The 20,495-nt window shown below is 33.1% G+C and overlaps 1 protein-coding gene across 1 annotated transcript in view; it reads left to right on the top strand.

Moving 5' to 3' along the window:
• Window positions 1-20,495, top strand: part of LOC134699022 (fibrocystin-L-like) — an 85,546-nt gene that overhangs the window by 12,530 nt on the left and 52,521 nt on the right. The window contains exons 11-22 of the mRNA XM_063560714.1: window positions 312-592; window positions 1,222-1,301; window positions 2,106-2,392; window positions 4,486-4,638; window positions 5,675-5,847; window positions 6,374-6,610; window positions 7,295-7,422; window positions 8,069-8,250; window positions 8,697-8,948; window positions 9,420-9,574; window positions 10,419-10,541; window positions 14,421-14,526. Of these exons, the coding sequence (XP_063416784.1) occupies window positions 312-592; window positions 1,222-1,301; window positions 2,106-2,392; window positions 4,486-4,638; window positions 5,675-5,847; window positions 6,374-6,610; window positions 7,295-7,422; window positions 8,069-8,250; window positions 8,697-8,948; window positions 9,420-9,574; window positions 10,419-10,541; window positions 14,421-14,526 (2,157 nt within the window). The remainder of the gene's footprint in view (window positions 1-311; window positions 593-1,221; window positions 1,302-2,105; window positions 2,393-4,485; window positions 4,639-5,674; window positions 5,848-6,373; window positions 6,611-7,294; window positions 7,423-8,068; window positions 8,251-8,696; window positions 8,949-9,419; window positions 9,575-10,418; window positions 10,542-14,420; window positions 14,527-20,495) is intronic.

Below are 20,495 nucleotides of genomic sequence, written 5' to 3'. Positions count from 1 at the left end.
AAAAATATCTTACGGCAATCAAATGATTATAAAGAAAAACCGAAAAAATATATTGAAAAAAATAAAAATAGATTAAATAACTTTCTTCCGGAGACCTACATATATATTTTTATCTTTGTCCTTCTTTGGTTATAATGAATAGTTGGCAATCATACCACAACTCCTTACTTTTATATATATACAAAAATGAAATTGATGCATACATGTATGAATGAATATGATTTCTGACATTTCCTCACGTTCAGTATTTGAGAACAAAAGTGACATAACAGTATCTCTGGAGCCTCAAATTTATTAATATTTTTTTAAAGGTAATCGAGGACTCATTTGGGAAAGATGGAATGAAACAACCTCCTCATTTGCTAATTTGGTAACCACTATAGCAGGATTATCTGGAGCAGAGCTTGATTATAGTACTAGTCATATTGATGATTTCTTTTTTGAGGATCAGGGCAATGGTTTTGTATCCAGAGTGAAGGGATTTTTTGTACCTCCTTCAAGTGGAAAGTACACATTTCATATCCTTGGAAACGGTGGAGCCAGACTTTATTTGACTACAAATGCTGCAGACACACAAAATCCTGCATCAAAGGTTAATAGATGTAAGAAGATGTGGTATGAGTGCCAATGACACAATCTCCATCCAAGTCACAATGTGAAAAAAGTGAGAGGTCGAAGTAATGCCTCAAAAGAGCAAGGAGCCTTGGCATACACTGTACAAAAGGTCCCAAAATGACTAGTGTAAAATAATTTAAAGGGAAAACCAACAGTCTATCTATGTAAGAAGGTAGTAATGCCCTTTACTGTCTGGCATCAATTGGTTATTTTCTGCTACCGTTAGCGTCAAATTGGTTCAAATTTTACCTCAATTTGTCAAAATCTCCTTATCCTGTTTTGTCAGAGGTTCCAACTATTTATCATTACCAAAACAATTTAACATGATTCATCAAAATCAATTAATTTTTTTTATCGTCTAAAAGAAAGTGTATATTTTATCATCATCCACCAAAAATTAACATTAACATCATTTGGCAAGAATATTTACAGTTATTAGTTGTGAAGCTAACCCCATTCTGACAATCATCATAGCATAAATGAGAAACTCTTCAAAACTACATCAATAAACGTCAAACACTGAACAACAGGTTTCCTGACTTAGAACAGGTGCAAATAAATGCAGCAGATTTAAACATTTTAACAAGCACATTGTTTGTTTTCCAGGTTGAGGTAGTAATCAGTTCCAGCAGTACTACAAGTTATAGAAACTCAGCTAACAGCTATCAATTGACTAAAGGAATGCTGTAAGATACACTTTTAAGCTCACCTGGCCTGAAGGGCCAAGTGAGCTTTTCCCATCACTTTGCATCCGGCGTCCTTCGTCGTCCGTCGTCGTTAACTATTACAAAAATCTTCTCCTCTGAAACTACTGGGCCAAATTAAACCAAACTTGGCCACAATCATCATTGGGGTATTTAGTTTAAAAAATGTGTGGTGTGACTCGGCCAACCAACCAAGATGGCTGCCACAGCTTAAAATAGAACATAGGGGTAAAATGCAGTTTTTGGCTTATAACTCAAAAACCAAAGCATTAAGAGGAAATCTGACAAGATGTAAAATTGATTATCAGGTCAAGATCTATCTGCCCAGAAATTTTCAGATGAATCAGACAACCTGTTGTTGGGTTGCTGGGTTAACTTGAAAAACACGAAAAATTGGTATTTAACCAATTATTAGGAATCCACAGTAGTTGTGAATGCCTTTCTTTTTTTGGTCAATTGTACAAACATTAGGGATGTACCATGAAAACATAAATGGGACGCATAGATGGCATGATGTACGGAATTGATTTATTGTAATATATTATATTTATGCATTATCATTATATAAGATCAAGCAGATTTAATAAATTGGTCCATACCATCAATGCTTTTGTTTAAAATTTGGAATTGTTTAACCAAAAGATTATCTATCAAATTGAATGTCTTTTTTTGGTTAATTCACACACATTGGTACCAATAAACAAATAATTTTGTGATTTCCACTAAATGTTGTGATTTTGTACTCAATTAATAATAAACTGAAAGCTATTGTTTACTTTTTTTCAGTTATTATATAGAAGCAATTCACCAAGTAACTTCAGGATCAGCCAAATTACAGGTTGCAGCTCGGTTTTTAAACACAGAGTTATTAAACACCCAAACTGGTTTTGCAAAACAGGAAAGAGTTAGATTGAACTTTGGATCAACTGTAGTAAAAGCAGTTCAGACCATGACCATAACTGGATTCTCTTCCATGAACCAAACTAATGCTGCCTACCAAGTACAGGTGACAGAACAAAGTGGTGGCTTTACTGATGCTACATACCAGCTCTGTATATATAGCTCATGTACAGGTGAGTTATGCTACATATCAACTGTATTTATGGCTCATGTACAGGTGAGTGATGCTACATACCAGCTCTGTATATATGGCTCATGTACAGGTGAGTAATGCTACACACCAGCTCTGTATATATGGCTCATGTACAGGTGAGTGATGCTACATACCTACTCTGTATATATGGCTCATGTACAGGTGAGTAATGCTACATACCAGCTCTGTATTTATGGCTCATGTACAGGTGAGTGATGCTACATACCTACTCTGTATATATGGCTCATGTACAGGTTAGTAATGCTACATACCTACTCTGTATATATGGCTCATGTACAGGTGAGTAATGCTACATACCAGCTCTGTATATATGGCTCATGTACACAGTGATTTTGCTAGCGCTCGTCACTTTCGTATTTTACGAAAAGGTTTTCGAAATGACGAAAAATTTTCATATCAATTTCGTCACTTAAATTTGGAAAGTGTAAAAATATTTACACATCAAATTACTTGAATTCTACCTGTCTTTATGTTTCTGACAAGTTTATGACCCTCAGGTAATTAACGTTTACCAAAGGTGTTAAAAGTTGTGATGACAAGTAATCCGCCTATCGCCAATCAGATGGGTCACTTATCCCTTAATTATTATTATAAAACCTCATAAATGACCATCATAATAATCTATTAAAGTTGAATCAGTCAGTCAGCATTTCATTTTAATCATTTCTCACAATTCTGTCGTATTTTCGTCATTTAAACAAAATTGATAAATATCTTCACTCAACTTTATTTTAATTTCAAAATTTCCCTTACGATCATAATTTGCAGTTTGCTTGTAGTAGTTTCGTCATTTTAATGTTTTTCATCATACTTTACATAAATATTCATCAAAAACTTTCGACAACTTCGATTAAAAAGAATGAACTTTATTCAAAACCTAAATATTTTCACTTGCAAACAGGTGCTTCCTGTTCTATGTATTGCGCATGCGTAAAAGTTTGTAGATGAATCCGGTTTTATTCTGAAATTATTATTCAATTGTCACTTCCCGTTTTCATTTCATTTTGTTTAAAAATCGAAAGTAAATGTGATCTACAGTCATTAGAATCGTCACATTAAGTATAGATGCAGATCCTTCAATCCAATATTAAAGAAATTGATTCCAAATAGATATTTAAACGTATTTTCAAGGATATAAATGATTGTGAAGTGAAAAAGTCGTTACAAGTACATTTGTGCAGTGGTTTAAAATATAGACTGAGGCACCCAACTTTTGTTGATCAGGGGTGTGCTCTGAAAATAACTGAAGTGAAGTTTTGACCATATTACCAGATCCCTGTTCTTAGCATCACATTAGTCAATTCATTTAATATTGTCAATAACTGACTACATTAGCAATCCTAAAGTCTTCAAAGATCCTAAACTAGTCCTTGAAGGACTTGGACATATATGTATAGCTAGTTTGATAAACATCATAGACCCCTTGCTATTATAAAAAATAAGGCTGATTTTTATCACGCGCAAAAGTGACTAAAGCCCTCAAAATCCTAGCTGAAACCCTGTGTACAGGTGAGCAATGCTACATACATACTCTGTATATATGGCTCATGTACAGGTGAGTTAATATATTGACTAATGGGTATTAAATGCCACTTTCAGCAGGGCTGGCTATTTTGTAGGGACTAGTTTTTATTTTTATTGAAGTCAGAGAAAACTATAAACCTTTTGTAGGAATAATTATCAAAGGTACAAGGATTATAATTTAGTTTGCCAAATGCGAGTTTTGTCTACATAAGACTCATCAGTGAGGCTCATATCAATATTTATAAAACTGACAATCATTGTCAATATAATCATTGGAGTCAAATACACAAAAAATAATTCACTTTTTATGGATTTTTTTTATAATTTTGATTCATAATTATTTCATTTCAAAATTCTTGAAGACAACAATTAGTTTACACCTTTCAAATCAAGATTGTTAATTTGTAAAAACTTTTTGCATTGATCATATTTTCTTCAATTTAACATGATCACAGAATACAAATTGAGCCAGAAATTTTCACATTTATGGAACATAGAAATTCAATTTAGTATATATTTTGTTTTCAGAACCCTTGACGACTTCAGCTGATAATACAGAAGTTGAGGCTTCTATGAATGATCTTGCTTTCTTAGAGACATCTGAGTCCTTCACAGTAGCAGCTGCACCCACCACTCCACAACCAGGGACTCTACTAACAATTACCTTCAACTCAGAACGAGGTATACTCAGTTATAAATGTTCATTATAATGATAATCTTAAAATGAACAACAAAAGTGTTTGTGTCATAATTTAACAGGGAACAGGGTAATCCAATTTATCATTACACTTGATTAGATATACTTTTGCAAGTTTATATGTCTATTTGTAATAACACTGATTAGTTGATTGTTGAATTCTTTACGCCACATCAGTGCAAAAAGGCTGTATACAAGCTGTAATTGTATTGACCACAAGGTTATACTTGTTTTTACCGCAAAAAAGTACATAGCTAAGCTAACTTTTCTTACTGACTCTTTGTGCTATTACAGTAATTTTTATGCTAGTCTGTCAACCTGTTGTCATTAACATTTTAAAAATTCTTCTCCTCTGAAACTACTGGGATTAATTATACTAAAATAGTCTTTAACAAGTCTTAGGGAATCAAGTTATAAAATTAGATCCAGATATTTGATTCATCAAGAAACTGTTGACTTGTTGAAAATAGAACTTAGGGGTAAAAATGCATTTTTGTTTTGTATCTAAAAATCTACAGCAGTTTCAGTATATGACAACACCTGGTTAAAGGACGTTCACCAACCGTGCAGGGACTGTATAACCAGTTAAGGTTGTTAAAAACTTCCATTTGTTTCTACTCTGTTTGATAAAAACAAGCTTATGAAAGATCGTTATTAATTATTCTATAGCATATAAATGAAGGAACTAAAAAAAAAACAGAAAAAAAATGAAGGGACAATGTGCTTGTTTTTGCTTACAAGTCATTGAAAATAAGGGGGGATTTTTCTCTCTAGATTTGCCTTACATTTAATATTTTTTTTCTTTCAAAAACTATGAAAAAAATTACAAGAATTTTCAAAGATGGCATTCTAAAATATATGAAATCAAATAATGGAAAGAAAAGTTGGGGTTACCGGACAAAATTGCCACATGGATGAAACCAGAGAATACTGATTATCTGTAAAAAAAAGAATTAAAAACAAGAAGAGCCAACATCTTTAAAGCACTAATTGTTTTGTACAAAATACATTTTTTTGTAGGAGGACTTGGTGGAATTCAAATCATGACAACACCAGGCAGTAGTGGGGAAACCCTGGCAGCAACTGGTAGCCAGACCACTTTAGGAAGCCCTAGTGGTGATTTCCTGGCTGTATTACATACTGGTTTAACTGTTCCCTCTCCTCTATTTAGTCCAACTGCTTCAGCTCAACAGGTGAGTATTCTATCAATCTATGACTGAAATAAACCATTCATAGTTTTTGTAGATTGTTTGGATTATTTAAAACTTAAACAGAGATACATCAGCTTCTATTAAAGGTGGGACCTATTAATGAGCAGCTTCAGATAAATACCTGAACTTGCATGTTAGCTCTCATTTGGTTTTGGATGTTTGTCCTAATGTGTAGTAAAATAAACTATTTTTCAGGTACATATCAACTTCAAAAGACTCATCAGTAACTCCTGAATTGAAAATGTTTTAAAAAAGGCTTAGTTGGAGAGCATTGATGACCCATACTTTCAAAAGGTTTTGTCAAATATGAGCCTTATGAACAATAAGTGGACAACTGAATATCATGACTCATCCTAATCATGGCTTTTAATCAGTTTTTTTAACAAAAATTTTGCTGGTCATATTTTTTGACTATTGTGGAATAAAAAAGTAATGAAAAATATGGAAATATAAATTAACCCTTTTTTTTTTTTTAATTATCAATATTTATGAAAAGTATATATTTTAGGTGGAAACTGCATTGAGTATTATGTATGGTACCAGATGCTCCAAAAAGCTGAAAAATCCAGTAGGTAAAAGTCGACATTATACTTTTGAAACATCCATTCCTACTGGTTTTGGTGGAATGTTGACCAATAAAGTGGAACCATTTTGTGGACAAAAGGTTGTAAGGAACCCAAGCTATCTATTTAGAGATATGGTGGCGACTAGCAAAGGACTATTTTTAACAACTAGTGTATTTTTGGTAGGTTTTCTTCAGCCTTAAAACATTTTTTATAAAACCTGTTTTTGGTTTGTTTTTTATAACTACCCTTATTTTTTTTTCGAATTTTTCTCATGATAATTTATTCAAAGATTTTGAATTTTATCAAGATTAAAATAAAAAGCATAAAATAATTGTATCAGAGGAAATGTGTTTTAGCAATGTCTTTCAGATAATCACAAGAAAATAATGAAATACTTCAGAAATGCTTGCAATGTATTCATAATTGTGAAAATAACGAAGACATATGTGTTGCATAAAATAAAAATTTGCATTTTTGTTATCATTTTTTGTATGAAGCATTTATTGAAATCAAAATAATTAAACACACATTTGTGCAGATTGTCAAAAAATTGCAATAATAAATGTACACAATAACTTCTGAATTTACCGTAGTTTTTTTAGACATTGGTAAGATGACAACATCAATGTCACATATTTTTTAGAATTTCAGTAGATTTTACTAAAGTTGCATGCATATTATTAAAATTTCAAAAGTGTCTGTAAGTGCAAAAATTATCTTCTATAATGTTTTAATAAATATGTAGTATGATATATTCTGTCTTTAAATAAACATTGAAATCCTCACCAGAGTTAAACAATCTAGGGGTATCAGTGTTGTAATATGATATTTAAATCTATGCACTTTAAAATTACTAATTTCAGGTCTGCTTTGCTTATCGTGGAAATGAAATTCAGAGCAGAATTCGTCTATCCTACACTTACCAGAATGATATGTTAGAGTACACATACACCTATTATGATGTACCTGTTACGTTAAATACAGACGAAGGGTAGGTTACATAAGGCATTAGTTAGGCCAATATTAGGGTAAGGTAGTTGGCCAATTGAGTTTCTTCACTAACTTAAGTTGTTTCTCCATAAAAACCTGAATTTTCTTAACTGCAATAAAGATGTGAAAAGTATTTAAGAAAATACATGTATGTTAAAATTAAAAATTGTTTCAGTTATAAAATATTTTTGACCAATGATGTCATTAGTGTGTCATAAATGTAGGTGAATTTGTGAATGCCTGACTTTTTGCATAATTTGTGTAAGTTTTCTGAAAAATTGAAATTGGTTCCACCTCTTATGATTAAATTCCCTACTCTGACCAGTCCGGCAGGCGGACCTGACCTGACAATTGGTTGCAGGGTTGACCTGACCTGACAAATGGTTGCAGGCTAATCATGTATAAAACTACATTGTAAACTTAATAATTTCAACTACTCTAAAAATGTTGAGGAAAAAAGATAGAAGTGTAACAAAGTTGTTTTACATACATTGTTCATAGTGTGCTTTTCTACTGGTAAATTATTGATTGAAATCATTGAATTTATAACTTTGATATTAACCAATTGTTTTCATGATGCAATTGCTTAATCAGAATATAACAATTGTGCAATAAGATTGATTTTATATTCCATATTTATTTAACAGATGGCACCTTCACTGCTTAGACATGAAAGCTGCACTAAGTCAACGACATGCCATGCCAAATCAACCAGCTGCTCTTAAATTCTACGTTAAAGAAATTAGAGTGTTTAAACAGGGTATTGTCCAGGAATTCTTTATTGATGATGTGTACATTGGAAGGAAAGCTCCTGTTGATGATTTAGATAGTAAGTTGGAATCATTTCTCAGTTAGCTAATAATAAGTTTGATTGTATTCAATCATTTAATAATAACTATAAAGGTTTTGCTTTCATTGAGGATGTGAATTGTTTGACACTAATGGTGGATAGTTACCTCATTGGCAAACTCCTGATTTTTATATGAAAAAATTATACAATTTTAAAATTTTTAAGTTTATTATATTATATGTATTAGCCATGAAGTTGTTCTTTATTACAGTTTTACTTTAGTTTGCTATGCACATTTTGTCATGCTTTTGTAAAACAATATTTGTATATAAAAGCCACACCTTCCATTTAATAAGTATCTAATTTTCAGGGATCCTGTCCCAACCACCACTTCCAATTAGTTCACATGTATGATATAGATATATATAAGTAACAAAATTTAAATCACACTTTCACTATTGCATACTTTTCTTTCTATTTTTCAGAAGTAAATGAGTATAGAATTTTACCATCAAAACCAAACAATGCCTTGATGGAATCAGTATCTGTTGTTTCACCTTCAATTGGTGTTTATGAAATAACTTTTACACCTCATGATTGTGGCTACAATTTCCCTGCACTAACACCAGTTATTCCCCTTGTTACTGGCGGCCAGGTGGCAGTATCCCGGACAACCGAGGCATCACCACCATTGACAGGAACATACGATGTTGAATTTAATGGTGAAACTGTAACAGGTAACTCTAACTAACAAAAGTAGCATGAGAAATAAAGTAAAAGATCTATGACACAATAAAGTATCTAAATCTTTTTAACCAGTCTATTATTTTCCATCTTTTAACTATTGTATTAATTTAGTATTTTAAATTTATATCTGTAAGACATAAAAAGAACTTAACCTTATAAAGTAATGCCAGTAAAAATCTTGAATGCATAACTGTAAGTTCAGATATTATTACGTAAAATGGGACACGGTTATAATCCAACAATTTTTTTCTCAATATCGCAACAATTAAAAAAAAAAAACACATTTTAGTCCAAAATGAGAAATGTTTGCATTAATTTCTAAATTTGCAGTATTTTTTGTTTTTTCACCAAATCTCATACTGGTAAAAATGACAGGTCACAAGTTTATCTGAAACCTATGTTGTTGTCAATTTTGTTTTGAAAGCATTATTGACTTATTAATAATATTGACCATTTTTCAGGTATTGACTACAGTCTAGAAAATGAATTGTTAGCAGATGAACTGGAAACCATACCAGGAATTGGTAATCTAGGTGTTAAACGGTCAGGAGACTGTGCTAACTTTAAATATGACATCACATTTCTGTCTCGTCCTGGAGATGTCCCACCTTTGAATGTAAGTTGTAATTCAAGATGTCAGTTAAATCAGGAAATCAGGACATTCAAAGCTCAGGGAACTGTGCTAACTTTCATTTAGTTATCACATTTCTGTCACATCCTTGGGGCATCCCTGTACTATGGACACATTCTTGTATAGTCTGTTATTGTCAAACAGGATACTTAGATACTTAATGCCCTCAGAATTCCAATAGTATGGAAACTTTTGCTTAAAACATCAAGAAAATGTTCTGTTTCAAAATTGTAACTGACGATGTAATCTTTCCTATGCTAATGTGACACTACACGTTTCCAAATATTATCAGACCTTTGATTGGTCTTGAATAGGGGAATGTTTTTCATTTATTTAACTGGACAAACAAAAGGAGAGTTATATTTGAATGCTCTCTAAATATCTGCATAAATGAGAGGCAAAATATACAAAAAGCATATCCAAAGTCTAAAATAAACTGACATAGCCATTGCAAAAAAAGACAGAAATGAAGAAAAGGCAAACAACAGTACACAAGCCACCACGTAGAAAACTTAAAACTGAGCAACATTAACCCCAACAAAACATCCTAATTGGTTGATTTGAATATTTCTTGTGTATTTCTAATATTAAAGACACCAATGATAACTTTTTGAGTCTCCTCATGATATTTTTGATTACATGATAATTTAGCCATGATTATATTGATCATTTGATTACCAGAAACTAAATATTTCATGAATATTTGATAACCTGAAACTATTTTTGATTATTTGATTATCTAGTTTAAAATATAATTAATGATTATGTGATACTGTGATTACTTGGACCCCCCATGTGGGGCCTCATTTCTATTCTGTTATAACTTCAGATTGATGGTAGTGGTATAAATGGAGTTGGTGTTGTAGTAACCTCACAGAAAATAGAAGATGGTGGATTGTGGTTTGGTCCAATTTTTGGAGAGTTTTTAAGAACATTCCATTTAAAACCTCAGGTTTGTATGATTGTGTTATAAAATTTTGTCTGTGTGTATGTCCTCCCATTGGTCATGTGAATGTAAGATGGTAATGTTAACAGCATAATTTAATTGGTGTATAACAGTTATGTGACTGAAGCCTGTCTGTCTGTCTGTCAGTGCGCACTCCAATTATTATTTTCACATGTAATCAGCATAGAAATACCATTCTTGAATATTCATTATGCTGTTATGTCAGGATTGGGGAAACTATAAGAAATGTCACCAGAATGCCACATCCTGTTTCATGAGGGGGTCGATGGGTACTGATTCCAACATCCTGGGGTTAAACACATGAAATCCTGAGGTCCCAAATTTAAAGAAAAATAAATCCTGACATTCCGAAATTCCATAAAAGAATTCCTGATCCCAAATAATCAATCCCGAAGTTTTTCAAAACACCCAATCCAAGAAAGGTCTCTGATTTTAAACTTTATCATTTAACTTTCATATAGATCATTGATTTGAGTGGGTACTTCAAAGTCGTTTCTGTAACACAGGTGTTTCAAGCATATAGTTTTACTTATTTATGATGGTCTAGAAAAGAAAACTGTCGTTATGAAGAAATCTATTTAAAAGCCCAAGAGAAAATAAATCTGGAATTCCACTGGAATCCCAGCTGGAATTTTGATGGGATTCCAAGTGGGATCCCACCTAATTCCACCGGGATAAAATTTCGGGAATCCCGCCAAAAGTCCGGGATTTCCGATGTAAATCCCGGTTGAAATATACTGGGATCCCACTGGGATATTGTGGGAATTCAATTGGGATCCCACTGGGATAAAATTTCGGGATTCCTGCTAAATAAGCGGGATCCCGATGTAATGTACTGGGATAAAATTTCGGGATTTCCGTTAAAGAAGCGGGATTCCGATGTTAATCCCAGTGGAAATATACTGGGATTCCCGGTAAAAAAAGCGGGATCCCAAAAATAAATACCAGCACGATATACATGCACCAATTCAAATTGCACTGCCACTGGGATTGAGCTGATTCCTGGGTTATTTATGCAAAAGGATACATGTCATGTTTTCCTTTCTGTTAATTAATTTGCTGTCTGTACATCCAACTAAAGTTGCTGAGTAAATTATGGTAACTTGAATATCTGCATGCAATCTGTTTCGTTGGCAGCTCCATTTAAAAAGATCAGTATATATCCCCTAAAAGTGTGAAAAAAATCCACAAAGAATCATTTGTTCAATACGTTTTGAAGCAACAAATTCAATAGAAATATTATTGCATGTTAATATTTATAGAATACAGTAGATTGGAAGCTAGTCCAAATAATTATGAAGTATCGGAAGGTTATTTTAATCTTTTTGCAAATTAATTACCTTCCCCCCTTTTTTTTATCCCCTGACGATAAATAACTAGCGACTTATTATTTTCACCAAATAAACATAAACACAACTGAATTAAATTTTGACATACCTACTATTTATGCCTGTTATGTGACAAGTTAACAAGTTTATTCATTGTATATATGTTAAAAATAAATACGTCTGAGTCAGAATATATTTTCAGTTTATGCTTTCAAGACTTTCTGATGTTGATTTGCTCAGATAAAAACCATACAAATTATAGTTCCTCAATTATTTATTTTTATATTCATTATATGCACATATACACATGTTTAATTAAATTATTAATGCACTTATCTGAAAACATCATCTTCGTCCTCAATGTCCATAATTCAGCGTAAACAAATTTTGATGACGTTTTTACCAGTACACAAACGTCGACGTGACAATCTCGCCCCAAATTATATCGGCCAAGTTGATCTGTCTCCGTAACGGTATTATAAATAAATTAAAGTTATCGCATAAAAGTATTAATTACTGGCCAGTTTTTACTAAATATAAGAAAGGAATACTTTAGTAATCGGCATCTGGTGCATGCGGATAAGATAGTGGCTCCATTATTTAGGACAGTATTTTCTTGGGTCAAACTGTTCAGTACAATTGAAAACAAAGCACGTGGTCATCATTTTTTTTTTTTACTTTTTACATAAGTTAAGAAGCCAACGTTTTACGACGTCAGTCATTATCTTATCATTGATACCGGACGACAACTAATAGAAACGCACTTATGAGAACTTGGGGAACATTAGAAACGCCGAAGTTTGTCTGGCAAAACACCCGTTGACATTTCCTCGGACGACTTGTCATTATATCGCGAAAATCTCGGCATTTTTCTGACTTATAAATATCTGTCAAACTGGATATTATGTGACACTTAAATGTGATTGGCTTCACCTGACAGCTTTGGTGTCATACACATTGTTAATTAACACCAATAACCTATACTTGATGTTTAATATTCGAGACATATGTATACACAAACAAAACACTTGTATATTTTCAACAACATAAATTAATTATGGTTCATACAATTTCCCGTTTTAACTAGACTGGGATCCCAGCATCAGAAAATTTTCCCGATTGGGATCCCGGCTTTAAACAGTTCCTATTGGGATCCCAGTGTCTGATATTTATCCCGTTTCACCTATACTGGAATCCCGGCTTCAGACAGTTATCCCGAATGGGATCCCAGTTTCAGATATTTATCCCGAATGGGATCCCGCTTCCAGATGCTTATCCTGGCTTATCCCGACAATTTCACCGGGAATGCATTGGGATCCCGATCGATCCCGTTTTCGTTTTCTCTTGGGAGGTTGGCATGAGAGTAACCCTTCAATGTAATGACTACACCTTACACGAGGGATCAATTCCAAGGAGGTGCTTGAAAAAAAGAAAATTTTAAAGGAAAAATATATTTGGCGAAAAAAAATAATAAATTGGCGAAAAATATATTGTCTTGGCGAAAGAGGTGGCGAAAAAAATAATTGACCCAGGGGAAACCCTGATTAGAACAGTATATATTCCTTTTCAGACTTCTGTATCTTTTTTATTATAAGAGATATAGAGAAAGTTATTGAATGAAAAATGCTCAATAGAGTATGAACTGTAATGTTAGGCAGTTATTTCAGTAAATTTTTCATCAGGTTACCTGCATTTTCAGGTAATTAACAGGTAAAAGTTGTAATTTATTACATTTGTGTTGAATTTTGAATAAAAACTACTTTTAGTCTATGTTGTTGTTTTATCTGCCATATAATAAAGAAGACACCAATAGCTTGATTCCGTAGCGTATTGCACCATACACAACGTATTATGTAAACGTGGCACAAATCAGTGGCTCCATCCTTAAAATTTTCAGTCAACCTCCGTTTTCCCACCTTATTCTACGTCTCGTAATGATCGATCAAATCATATTTCCCACAGGAATTGAATGTAATAAACACATTGAGATAACAAGAAACTTTTAACTAATCCTCATTGTCAGTTTTGCCATAGAAATGCTGAAATATTTCCATATTTACAGCTTCGTTTCCGATTTCCGCGATTTGCATTTGTCAAAATATTTGTTGTTATTTTCCTTCTACTGCATGATTTTACAATAAAAATTGCCAAGATTTCAAGCACAAATTCATACAAGGAAAAATTAAAGAGGACCCGAATGAAAACCGAATGGTTTAAAAGTCTCTGAAAAATCTGTTGTCATCGCGGCATATGCTGCAAATAGCAGTTGTGGACTGGGTATGTCATCGGGGCATATGCCGTGTATAGCGTTGAAAGGTTTAACATTACATACAGTCTGCTGTTAAAGATTTTTAAGCATTTATAAGATTCATTTCCTGGATTTTTTCCACACTTGAATGAACAGAAGCTTCTAACAATCAAAAGATAGTATCAAGAGGAATATTTATATTTTTTAATTTATTTTAGCCTGCAATTATAAGTAGGCGAGACGCTGGTTCCGTGGAACCCTTACAATTTTTTCTTTCTATCTTTTCAGGTTTCTGTTGTTGTTAACGATATCCCGTCCCTTTGTGACGGTGACTGTACATTTGAGTGGTCATCAACAAGTACACCTTCATTAACTCCAAGTAGTCTTACTTCAGGTAAGGAATTAATTTGATATTTATCTTTCTGTTATTTGAAATTTGATATTTATATCCCAAGAGAAAATAAATCTGGAATTCCACTGGAATCCCGGCTGGAATTCTGATGGGATTCCAAGTGGGATCCCACCTAATTCCACCGGGATAAAATTTCGGGAATCCCGCCAAAAGTCCAGGATTCCCAAAATTTTATCCCGGTGGAATTAGGTGGGATCCCAATGGGATATTGTGGGATTTTGATTGGGATCCCACTGGGTTAAAGTTTCGGGATTCCCGCTAAATAAGCGGGATCCCGATGTAAATGTATTGGGATAAATTTCGGGATTCCCGTAAAAGAAGTGGGATCCCGATGTAAATCCCAGTGGAAATATACTGGGATTCCCAGAAAAAAAAGCTGGATCCCAAAAATAAATACCAGCAGGATATACATGCACCAATTCAAATTGCACTGCCACTGGGATTCCTGGGTTATTTATGCAAAAGGATACATGTCATGTTTTCCTTTCTGTTAATCAATTTGCTGTCTCTGTACTTCCAACTAGAGTTGCTGAGTAAATTATGGTAACTGGAATATCTGCATGCAATCTGTTTCGTTGGAAGCTCCATTTAAAAAGATCAGTATATCCCCTAAAAGTATCAAAAAAATCCACAAAGAATCATTTGTTCAATACGTTTTGAAGCAACAAATTCAATAGAAATATTATTGCATGTTTAATGTTTATAGAATACAGTAGATTGGAAGCTAGTCCAAATAATTATGAAGTCTTGGAAGGTTATTTTGTTTTTTTTGCAAATTAATTACCTTCCCCCTTTTTTATCCCCGGACGATAAATAACTATAGCGACTTATTTTCACCAAATAAACATACACACAACTGAATTAAATTTTGACATACCTACTATTTATGCCTGTTATGTGACAAGTTAACAAGTTTATTCATTGTATATATGTTAAAAATAAATATGGATATTTCAGTTTATGCTTTCAGACTTTCTGATGTTGATTTGCTCAGATAAAAACCATACAAATCATAGTACCTCAATAAATTATTTTTATAATCATTATATGCACCTATACACATGTTAAATTAAATTATTAATGCACTTATCTGAAAACATCTTCATCTTCGTCCTGTCCATAATTCAGCGTAAACAAATTTTGATGACGTTTTTACCTGTACACAAACGTCGACGTGACAATCTCGCCCCAAATTATATCGGCCAAGTTGATCTGTCTCCGTAACGGTATCATAAATAAATTAAGGGTATCGCATAAAAGTATTAATTACTGGACAGTTTTTACTAAATATAAGAAAAGAATACTTTAGTAATCGACACCTGGTGCATGCGTATAAGATAGTGGCCGCATTTATATTTAGGACAGTATTTTCTTGGGTCGAACTGTTCAGTACAATTGAAAACAAAGCACGTGGTCATGATTTTTTTTTAGCTCACCTGGCCCGAAGGGCTAAGTGAGCTTTTCTCATCACTTGGCGTCCGGCGTCCGTCGTCGTCCGTCGTCGTTAACTTTTACAAAAATCTTCTCCTCTGAAACTACTGGGCCAAATCAAACCACACTTGGCCACAATCATCATTGGGGTATCTAGTTTAAAAAATGTGTGGCGTGACCCGGTCATCCAACCAAGATGGCCGCCACGGCTAAAAAATAGAACATAGGGGTAAAATGCAGTTTTTGGCTTATAACTCAAAAACCAAAGCATTTTGAGGAAATTTGACATGGGATAAAAATGTTTATCAGGTCAATATCTATCTGCCCTGAAATTTTTAGATGAATTGGACAATCGGTTGTTGGCTTGCTGCCCTCCAATTGGTAATTTTTAAAGAAATTTTGCCGTTTTTGGTTATTATCTTGAATACTATTATAGATAGAAATAAACTGTAAACAGCAATAATGTTCAGCAAAGTAAGATCTACAAATAAGTCAACATGACCTAAATGGTCAATTGACCCCTTTAGGAGTTATTGCCCTTTATAGTCAATTTTTAACAATTTTCATTAACTCGGTAAATTTATGTAAATTTTTACCAAATATTTTTCTCTGTTACTAATGGGCAAGGTTCATTATAGATATAATTGTAAGAAGCAAGAACGTTCAGTAAAGTAAGAACTTCAAACACATCACCATCACCAAAATACAATTTTGTCATGAATCCATTTGTGTCCTTTGTTTAATATGCACATAGACCAAGGTGAGCGACACAGGCTCTTTAGAGCCTCTAGTTACATTTTACATAAGTTGGGAAACCAACGTTTTACGACGTCAGTCATTATCTTATCATTGATGCCGGACGACAACTAATAGAAACGCACTTATGAGAACTTGGAGAACATTAGAAACGCCCAAGCTTGTCTGGCAAAACACCCATTGACATTTCCTCGGACGCCCTGTCATTTTTATCGCGAAAATCTCTGCATTTTTCTGACTTATATATATCTGTCAAACTGAATATTAAGTGACACTTAAATGTGATTGGCTTCACCTGACAGCTTTGGTGACATACTCATTGTTAATTAACACCAATAACCTATACTTGATATTATTAGAGACCCCAAATTGCACCTATTTAGAAGAGAATAGCAATAAAAATCTAACAAGATTTCCTAGAGACTAAACAAGTTGTATTTTTATGATTTGATACAATGCCCGTCTTTCAACATAGGTAAACATATTTAGTTATACACAAAACGTTCACAGTATTTATCAACAGATGGACAGTTTACTAAAAAAAACCAAAATGTACGAAAACGTCACCATGCAACGTCATCAAAACGTAATCTTTTTAAAATTGGCAAATACAATATATAATAAGTATCCATTTCGTAAAATATGAATAGTAAGCATGGACAAATATCCAATTGTTCAAAATATTGGAAGAAATTAAACAAAAGCTCGGTTATTAGACTTTTGATGATGTAAATTTAAGCATGGATGCAATTTGGGTAGTCCTCAGTACAGAATCATGGATAGTTTGGAGGTTGATTCAAACCCATTTTTTAATGACTCAATATGGACTAAAAATTAAATTTGTGTACCTATATGACAAAGAAGGATAGGGCTACAAAATAAACACAGTATGGACATTTTTTTCCTGATCATAAAAAAACGTAGGTGAAAAAACTGTCAAAATAGGTGCAATTTGGGTACCGTCACGTTATATGTATACACAAACAAAACACTTGCATATTTTCAACAACATTAATTAATTATGGTTCATACAATTTTCCGTTTTAACCAGCATCAGACAGTTTTCCCGATTGGGATCCCGGCTGTAAACAGTTCCGATTGGGATCCCAGTGTCCGATATTTATCCCGTTTCATCTAGACTAGAATCCCGGCTTCAGACAGTTATCCCGAATGGGATCCCAGTTTCAGATATTTATCCTGAATGGGATCCCGCCTCCAGATGCTTATCCTGGCTTATCCCGACAATTTCACCGGGATTGCATTGGGATCCCGATCGATCCCGTTTTCGTTTTCTCATGGGATATTATCAGTTTTTCAAATATTATCACATTAAACATTTCAGACCCATAAGAAATTTTGGCCAGTGAAGTTCAGAAATGAACAATCCATGAGTAGTTTTTAAATGGTATAAAGAATTAACTTTTAATCAGCCAAAGACTTTATGGATGAAACAATTGCACAAAGTACTGTTATTTTAGATTGTTTGCCTTTTAAGAATGTTTTGCTAGAATACCATCAGTATACAGGTCCACTCATACTCAAATAAACAAAAATGGATTTTTTTATTTTTTAGGATTATTTTGTTTTGAGTTTTTAGCTCAACTAGCCCAAAATAACACAAAAACCAAAGCATTTAGAGCAAATCTGACATGGGGCCCTGAAAATTTCAGATGAATAGATTGCTGCCCCTGAATTGGTAGTTTTAAGGAAATTTTGCTGTTTTGGTTATTATCTTAAATAATATTATAGATAGAGATAAACAGTGAACAGCAATAATGTTCAGCAAAATCAGTTGAACCATTTAGGAGTTATTGCCCTTTATAGTAAATTTTTTTACATTTTTCATAAATTTTTGTAGATTTTTAGAAAATATTTTCCACTATAATTACTGGGCCAAGTTCATTATAGATAGAGATAATTGTAGCAACAAGAATGTTCAGTTAAGTAAGATCTACAAACACATCACCATCATCAAAACACAATTTTGTTATGAATTTATCTGTGTCCATTGTTTAATATGCACATAGACCAAGGTGAGCGACACTGAGGTTCTTGAGAGCCTCTAGTTTTTTAAACTCAGTATCTCTCAAAAAATTTCAGAATTTCTTGTAACTAAAATAAAACATAATACTAGGAAACATGATGTACTATGATTTTTCAGAGAGACATGAGTTTTCAGGTAGAGATTTGTGTGTTTTTGTTGTTTGTGTTCTTTCCTGAAGTATATATAATCAGAAAACTAATTTTTACTTGATTAAAATAGAAGATAAGGGGTTTTCAAATATTTATTCATTATATATATATATAGTTCAAGATAATGGGATCAGCCGTCATACATTGTTTGCTAAAAGTACGTCTGCTTAAGCTACTTTGTCAACTTTGGTACCACTTTACTGAACAGTGGTGTTGAATTATTGGAGTTTTGAGCTTTCTGGTTGGTAGCTGTCTTCATATGTTTGGTCAAGTTATTAGGATCACCATAGTCAGCTTTGCATGAAGTGTTGTAAGCATGGTCTTGAAGTGCCTGCACTGGACTGGCACCATTTGAAATCAGATCTCAAGGCAGAGTTGAATTTGGCTCGATACTTGGTCTTCTTTAATTTGCTGGTGGGGTATTTAGTTATAACATACAGTTTGTATTTTGTGAAATTATAACATTTTAGAATTGTTCAAGACAAACATACTTATATAGGTATTTCATTGGCTTGGAAAGAAAACATGCCATTATACAATTATTGACTTTTGATGAGGTTGAAACAATGATTTATCAACCCCAGAGATGTGATATTCACCAAGGCCAACGGCCGAGGTGAATATCACATATCTGGGGTTGATAAATCATTGTATCAACTGATATCAAAAGTCAACAATTGCTTTATTATATGACTCTTTAGTTCTCAGTGTCATTTTAATATTTTTAGATTGTGAAATATATCCTTGGTTAGATGGTATTCAGGTAGATTTTTCTCTCGTAAATAAGATTTAAATGTCCTCCCGCTAGAATCTGTTGATCGGCGAGTATTTGAAGAATCCTTTTCTATCAAAATCTTCTTAATTTCCTTATTATTTAACGATGGAAAGCGTTTTTCAGTAGCGACTTCTTCTGCTCCAGCCATATTTTTTTGCCGGAAACATGTAACTGTCGTATGTGAGATCGAAACGATTTTATGTCGAGAGCGCTGATTGGTTGATATGCATTCGGTCGTCCAATTAAAAACCATTTTATTAATACATCCCTTAAAAAGCTAACAAGAATTCCCCGTTTCTATATTTAGGTACACGGACGCTGTTCCAAATCTTATATTAACCTCTCGTGATTTTTGCCGCGGTGAATATAATGTTTTATCAAAGAGGATTTCCTATGCTTTTAGCCAATGAGAAAACAGAAAATTTATAGTCATATAATAAACATATATATCAAATTTGTGTTTATTTCATTTGTCTTAAAGGTTCAGTTACTGTTCCATGTTTTCAACAGCATCAAATTAAAGTCCATGTTTATTCATACAACTTAATCCATTGTCAATATTTCACTTTTAATCATCCAGGTGTGTCTTAAAGGTAGCTAGTTGATCACCAGGTAATTGCCAATCATCTTTTATTCTTGTATATAGTCTAATCCTAAACACCTTCATTGATTACTAGACACTATAACATATTCACCTTTTGACACAAAATAAATAAAATGGTGACTTCTGTTTTTCTTGGACTTTTCCCATATTTATTTCGAGTTTCTCAGACTTTTTATCTGTCTGTATCAATTT

Source organism: Mytilus trossulus, unplaced genomic scaffold (genome assembly GCF_036588685.1).
Source record: "Mytilus trossulus isolate FHL-02 unplaced genomic scaffold, PNRI_Mtr1.1.1.hap1 h1tg000024l__unscaffolded, whole genome shotgun sequence".
Lineage (NCBI taxonomy): Eukaryota > Metazoa > Mollusca > Bivalvia > Mytilida > Mytilidae > Mytilus > Mytilus trossulus.
The sequence above is the reverse complement of the archived record's forward strand: the minus strand, read 5'-3'. Positions and strand labels throughout refer to the sequence as shown.